Genomic DNA, 7,505 nt, shown 5'->3' with positions numbered 1-7,505 from the left:
AGTTCATGATATCTACAGGATCATATGGCTCAAGAAGTTCCTCTATCTTCCTCAATTCGTTCTGAATGTTTTCAGAAGAGATGTCCACTGAGGCACTTTCACCATGCATCGGCCTGGATCTTACTCCAATTCGTTTAAAAAGTTTTGTAAGCCATCCAGAAGAAAATGAAATTTCTTTTCCAGGGATTCTATACTTCACTTGAGCAATATGTCTCACATATCGAAGGATTGAGTCTCGATTGACTGGCAGATTGCTATTGTTCATGTCTGCAACAAACTTTTCGACTTCATCATCAAGTTGAGGATAACGTGTTGTTTTTAGACTTTTGCTATTTTTGACAACATTAACATTACTATATAACGTTTCAGTATTTTTGAGTATGTTTGATATAGTCTGTTGGGCAAGTGGTTGATCTAAATTGAATTTCTTCATAGCCCATTCACCTAATTCTGTTTGATTAAGCTGGCCAGTAGCATTTTGATCCAAAATGTCGTATCCCAACATACTTTAAACATGATTCATATTCAATTTATAAGAAATCAGAGTAATGAATGCTTTACAAAGATTTATTACAGTCTTTTCTCTATTATTCGGTCATAACTACAGTAGGTCAAAAAACTGCTGCAAGGAATTGCAAAATTCCGGTTTTACAGCTGGTTTTCCATGGGTACTGCACCAAACTATCCCAAATTTTGACTGTTTGTACCTCAATAGAAAGTGCATTTATTCGTCGATTATCGGATATGGGCAATGGTTATTGGTGGAATTTGAGATCGCTAAAGGTAGTATTATGAACATCCGACATTTTTTACTTGTTCAGATATGTTTGAAATGACGAATTTTAATACGACCCAACCGGTTGCTATCATAATTTTTCACATTCTTGACATGATTAGAATGTTGCCAGTATATAAAAGCGCTTACAATTCCTTTATTTTAAATTTTATATTTCCTTACTTAAATTATTTCTCTTTTTTACCTTATTACCAATCGCATGCCTAAACGACTGCCAGAAGGAAAAGTAGATGATCTCAAGCAAGCATTAACTGGATCCACATCAACGTACGATATTGCTAAAGAAATTGGAGTACATGAATCAACTGTCAGTAGATACTCTAGACGGTTGTTTCCAAATAGGACAAAAAGCATAGGTGGTAGACCTACAGTAGTCTCCAAAGTGACGAAGCGGTTAATAAAAGAAAAGTCATTGAAGGGGTTTTAAAGACTGCCAAAGAGGTACACCGGGAGCTGGTTCAACTTGGCTACGATATCTCATACCAGTCAGCAATTAACGTACTGAAATCAATGGAGTTCCATTCTTCAATAAAAAAAAAGAAGCCGTTTTTGACAAAAGCTCATATGCAGCATCGATTAGAATGGGCCAAGAAGCATCAGGATTGGACAGTAGAAGAATGGCGAAAAGTCGTCTTTTCTGATGAAACCAAGATCAACGTATGGGGCTCTGATGGCTGTAAGTATTATTGGAAAAGACCAAATGATCCTCTTCAACCGCATCATCTAGAACTTACAGTCAAGCATGGAGCAGGCAAATTGATGATGTGGGGCTGTATAACTTCTGAAGGACCAGGATATGCTTGTCAAATTTACGATGGGAACATGAACGCGAATGTTTATCAGCATATATTGGACACTACGCTTCGGGATACTATGAAGTACTACAATTTCAACTGGTCCAACGTTTACTTTCAGCATGATAATGATCCAAAGCACAAGGCAAAATCTACAATAGACTGGTTAGATAATCATCAAGTGCGGTATATTAGCGATTGGCCAGCTCAGAGTCCGGACTTAAATCCAATAGAACACGTATGGCATCAATTGAAGTTGAAGCTCAGCTGTTACGAACGTAGAGCAAAGAATACGGATGAGCTTTGGGAACGAGTAGAAAAAGTATGGAATGGCTTTGACAAAGATCTTTGCCAAAGGTATATCGATAGCATGCCGGCAAGAATTCAAGAGGTTATTAATAAAAAAGGAGGGTCAACTAAATATTAATAAATAAATTCATTCCGTTCAAATTTTCGTTTTTCCAAATTTTCAAATTGCGCATCTCATACTTCCTTCAATACTTATCCAATAGGGCTTAAACTCTTTCGGATTTCTCAAGACATGTAGAAGATTTACTATGTGGGAACAGAGGCAGTTTGTGCCATTGTAACAGGATGTGCGCTACAAAAACCAAGAAAAATGGATTCCTTGCAGCAGTTTTTTGACCTACTGTATGTATAGTTAATGAAAGTTGGGTGGAAGAAGGTCAATGTGTTAACGTCTGTTTCTTTTAGAGTTAGTTACAATGCGATGCACATTTTTTCTTTTCTTGGTTGTATCTTTTTTAGGAACAAGTTGAACCTCGCGCGCTGGTTCTTGTTCACTTATACGTGACCAATACTTTTGGATTGGTCTGTAATCATGGAAATGACTAGCCGGTTCCCAAGTGTCATCTTCTTCTCCATAACCTTTCCATCGAGCTTTATATAAGTAATTACCCGGTGATCCCTTATGGTGTAAAACTGCCTCAACATCGTATGATTCAGATTGATCAGTATTGGATAAGGATACTTCCTGGGAAATAACCTTTATTTGCGATGGAGGTACATCTCTTGGTAAGAGTGCTCCAGTTGCATCAACCAACACGTATGAACCACCTTGAGTTTTTCTTTTGACAGTGTAATTACCAACGTAGAGGGGATCACTTTTTGCAACACGGTTTACATTCTTGAGCGTGACTTGACTACCAGTGGGGATATCGGTTAGAATTCTGTGAGTTTGGTTGAACTTGTCTCGAGAGGCAGCTTGTGAAGTTTTTATTTTTTCACGAATGGCAGGTAAGACAGTGTCATTAAACTCGTTAATTCTAGTTTCTAACTGTTTCATTGTTTCAGGCGATTTAGTTTTGTCCAGCACGTTATTATAATCCTTGTTTTCATTGGGACGTCTTGCAAACATCAATGAGAAAGGTCTAGTGCCGTGTAAAGCTGTATGCGTATTGTTGAGGGCTTCTTGGGTACTGTCAACATACAAGTCCCAATCCTCAGTTCTGCCTTGTAATCTTTTGTGCAAAATATTTTTTGCTTTGCCAACCCATCGTTCGACTATACCATTAGCTCGGGGATGATAAGCTGATATGAGACGATGATCAATACCGGATGATTCAACATACAGTCTGACGATTTCATTGACATACTCAGTACCATTATCACTTTGGATAATTTTTGGTCGACCAAAGAGCGATAAGATACTCCTTAATGCAAGTGCAATAGTGAGAGAAGATTTATCGGGCAAGGCTTTGAGTACACAATATCGTGTAAAGACGTCCACTACCAGAAGGATGTATTGATTACCTTGTACTGAAGTAGGGAAAGGTCCGGCTGTGTCGATACAGATGTGATCCCAAGGTGCATCAGCATAGATTGAGGTCAAGGGGTTGTATCCGTGCTTTGCGATATTGAATTTTTGGCAATCAGGACAACTACGTATTATTTCAAGCGCATCTTCCTTGAGCTTTGTCCAGTGAATACCATCACTATGTAAAGCTGTTACGATTGCTTGAGCTCCACGGTGTCCTTCTAAGTGTGTATCCATAAGTAGCTTTCGTCTGTCTTCTGGTGCTGGGGTCATCAAGTCAGCAGGCATCATCATTCTGGATGTAAGAATTGATCCGTTAGAATTGATGATTTGTGAAGTGACAATTGTTTTGATGGTTTTATTATCCCCCTCCAGCGTTTTTTCAGGTTCAAAAAGACGCGACAAAGCATCTGGCAGAATATTTTGAATACCAGGTCGATGGATGATTTTGAAGTTATAATCCAGTATAGTGTCCAGCCAATTGATCATCATAGCATTAGCTACAGGCTGAGTGTGGAGATAAGTCAAGGCCTTGTGATCAGTGTATAAGGTGAATGGATTACCCCACAAAAATGGATGAAACTTCTTTAGTGCAAATATCACTGCTAATAGCTCACGTTTAGTGGTAGAATAATTCTTTTCAGATGTAGAAAGTGAGCGTGCCATGAAACCGATATATCGAGTCTCATTTTGGATAACTTGGTAAAGAACAGCACCAATTGAATAGTTACTAGCATCAGTAGCAACGTAAAAAGGTTGTTCTAAATCTGGATGATGAAGAAGTGGCGCAGAAGACAATAATGACTTGATCTTTTCAAAAGCACTTTCTTGTTCAGATGTCCAAAGTTTATCAAGTTTACCTTCGAAACGTAATTTGTCCAAAGGCGCAGTGACTTCAGAAATATTTGGCAAGTATTTTCTAAAATGATTTACCAGTCCTAAAAAGCGTTGAATCTCTTTTCCAGATGAAGGTCTAGGCCAAGTCAAAGCGTTTGTAACTTTACGAGGATCGAGTCGAGACCCTTTGGCATCAACACAGAAACCAAGCAAATAAACAGTAGACTGCGCAAAATGACATTTGTCTGGGTTAAGGATCAAGTTCACTTTAGTTAATCTCTGAATTATGTTTTGCACATGTGTGATGTGTTCCTCATAAGACTTGGAAAATATGATGATATCATCAACAAAAGCCTGTGCATAAGGTAAATCACGTAACACTATATTAATCACTCGCTGATAACGGGAAGCAATATGTTTCAATCCAAATGGACAACCTCTAAATTGGTATTGTTGACCTTCAAAAGTGAATGTGGTCTTAACACGATCAGGTTCGTAGATTTGGAATCGATGAAATGCTTGTCGAAGATCAAGAGTGGTAAAGATAGTTGATCCTCGTAATCGATCGAAAATCTCTTCAATCTTTGGAATAGGATGTCTATCGTTTGACACGAGAATAGAATTTAACAAGCGAGGATCGAGACAGGGTCGATGTCCTGTGAGATTACCAAGCAAGTCTTTCTTAGGTGCCAATGTTAAAGGAGAATTCCAATCCGAATTAGGTGATGCACATTCAATAACTTCATCCTTTAACCAAGTGTCAATGCATTCACGCATGATTGGTAGTAATTTAAAAGGAGTACGATATGGTGCACGGTAAGCGGTCTTTCCTTTAACAGTATCTAAACGTATAACTGACTCGGGTACAGTACAGAATGAATTCTTTGGTATTAAGGCATTTTGATCAACAAATGGTTTAACAGCATTATGGAAATGAGCTTGTTGCTCAGGTGTACCGAAAGGAGCTTTGTTAGGTTCAGGTGTGTCATCCGTAATCTCTTTGTCAATAACTGGTGCAAGATTAGGATGTCTGATGGCTAAGTTGGTAACAAGAATGTTCAACTTGTGCATTAGATCTAATCCTATTACAACTTCAGTATCCAAGGAAAGAGGAAGGACTTCAAAAGAATGGGATGTATGAATAAGATTATTATCATTATCACCGTAAATAACACTTAATGGAAATTTGGTTGTACCGAAACGTTTACTAACATTATCACTTGTAGCAAGTATAACGGAACCAGATACATTTCTATCAACTGCAATATTATATTTATTAACAAAATTGATGTCTATCGAGCTAAAAGAAGAACCACTATCAACCAGAGCCATAGTGTTCACATTCTCTATAGTGATAGGTACAATTAAAGAATGGTTAGTACTTTTAAATACTTCATTCTGTTTTGTTAATTTCTTACAATCATAGTTGACTGGATAACCCTCGTCATCTACGTCCATCAAGTTGCTATCACCACTAGACACCTTAGAAGATGCCTGTTGTGGCCTAGCTTGAGGAGTGATGGTGAGGTTGGGTTTGTTACCATTGGGTCTTTTAATGTCCAGACGGGCAGAACGTATAGCCTTACTTGGGCCTTGATAGGGCTTGTCACGAGGACAGCGAGCAGCATGTTCTTTTGACCATGGAACATTTTCAAAACAACGAAAGCAATTCTTTGCAGCTGAAACAAAAGACAAGGATGGACTGGAAGTACCATATGAAGAATTCATCGCAGTGGTGTTTTTGTTCAGCAGATCCTTATACTTGTTGCACTTTTCGGTTGGATGATTTGCAAGACCATGGATTGCGCAGCGGAATTTATTTTTCATATTTCCAACGGGAGAATGCTTCTTAACAGTGCCCAATAAGGTGCTAGGCGAGTTGAAGTTTTTTGGGTTGTATTTTGATGCCTCTGTTCCACTTGTTAGGAGAGACGAGGAAGGAGCCTTAGGATGTATAGATTCTTGACGACTTGGATTACCAACCTCAGAGCACAAGTTGGATGACAAGACCATCCTAGCTTTTGCCGCAACTTTTGTCACGGAGTCTTGCTGGTCTCTTCCAAGGTTTAACAAGGAGCGAGAGACCTCCTGACGTAAAAAGTTTGGCAAGGCGCGTTTGTAGATGGATGCGGTCTTGATGTCATCATCCCACTTGGCAGCTCTGCGGATTCTTTGGAACCGATCTGTAAATGCTTCAATAGACTCCGTTGACACCATTTTGAGTGATAGGAGCTGATCCATATTGTCGTATTTACCCCATTAAATACTTATTATTCGTATGAGATTACTCAAATCTTATATAAAAAATAACAAGTACTGAATACATAATATTATATATTACATATTCTCTAAGACTCATTTACAATATTAACCATATACAATATTTATATTATTCAAGTTCAATACTAAAATTGACCTTGAGCACACTTCGGTCCCTGAATAATTTTATTTCCTATATAAAGGCGTAGTTTGATTAAATGGGTTCTCTCTCTCGTCTTGAAATCTAATAAAGAGGTTACATAGAGACTCATTCACTAGTTTTCAAGTACTATCTCCTTTTAATTCTCAAATTTTTATCTGCAAATATCTCAAAGTAGATCAAACTGTTTTGAGTAAAGTAAAATAAAAAGATAATATAATAGGGATTACAATGAAGTGTATATGCTTCAAGGGACTTCTTGTTCTTGATGTTAAGTAAAATAAAAGAAAAATAAAAGAAATTTACTTTGAATGATATTTATTTGAAATAATCAAAAAGTAATATGAAGTAAGTAGAAACAAGGTTATGTAGAAACAAAAGTAAGTAAGAACAAAAGTAAGTAAGAACAAAAGTAAGTAAGAACAAAAGTAAGTAAAAAGTATAAGAAATATTGAAGTTATTTATATGTTTTTGGTTTTTCTGATTATATGCTGTTTTTGATGATTTTATGGATATTCTATATTTTTTTGTATTTTTCTGGATTTATCTGTATTCATACGTATTTGTTTGTATGTTCCTGGATTTAAACTAATTGGAGAGAGAAAAGTCGAATGCTGCCAAAGTTTGCTGCATTGTGCTACAACATCAAAATTATTCTTGTGATCAGCATTGTTCTCTTGATCTAAAATTTCATCATTTATGCTGTAAGGTTCGTTAGGCTTTCGGGTTTCGATAGATTTGATATAAGTTGTTGAGATAAAGTTTTAGTAATTGAATAAAGTATTGGATAAAGTAAGTTCCAAATAGAGTAGATAATTCGAGTTATAAGTTCGCTTGTGTATAGTGACCACCAGATCTTGTTAAGTGGATCAACTTGATTTG

At 37.1% G+C, this 7,505-nt stretch overlaps 3 protein-coding genes across 3 annotated transcripts; 1 reads left to right on the top strand and 2 right to left on the bottom strand.

The window, feature by feature from the left end:
• Positions 1-124: 124 nt before the first annotated feature.
• RO3G_17424 (uncharacterized protein) lies at positions 125-505 on the bottom strand (the record flags this gene model as incomplete). The annotated part of the gene is made up of 1 exon (XM_067672007.1): positions 125-505. A coding segment is annotated over one exon (381 nt), but the record flags the coding sequence as incomplete, so codon positions are not given.
• Positions 506-1,360: 855 nt separating this feature from the next.
• On the top strand, positions 1,361-2,017 carry RO3G_17423 (uncharacterized protein; the record flags this gene model as incomplete). Its single annotated transcript, XM_067672006.1, has 1 exon — positions 1,361-2,017. The coding sequence occupies one exon, from the start codon at positions 1,361-1,363 to the stop codon at positions 2,015-2,017; it is 657 nt and encodes a 218-aa protein (XP_067528107.1).
• Positions 2,018-2,394: 377 nt separating this feature from the next.
• RO3G_17422 (uncharacterized protein) lies at positions 2,395-6,445 on the bottom strand (the record flags this gene model as incomplete). The annotated part of the gene is made up of 3 exons (XM_067672005.1): positions 2,395-2,423; positions 2,509-5,463; positions 5,623-6,445. The coding sequence occupies 3 exons, from the start codon at positions 6,443-6,445 to the stop codon at positions 2,395-2,397; spliced, it is 3,807 nt and encodes a 1,268-aa protein (XP_067528106.1).
• Between the last annotated feature and the right edge of the window lie 1,060 nt (positions 6,446-7,505).

The sequence above is a fragment of the Rhizopus delemar genome, genomic scaffold (assembly GCF_000149305.1).
Source record: "Rhizopus delemar RA 99-880 supercont3.63 genomic scaffold, whole genome shotgun sequence".
Classification (NCBI taxonomy): Eukaryota; Fungi; Mucoromycota; class Mucoromycetes; order Mucorales; family Rhizopodaceae; genus Rhizopus; species Rhizopus delemar.
The sequence above is the reverse complement of the archived record's forward strand: the minus strand, read 5'-3'. Positions and strand labels throughout refer to the sequence as shown.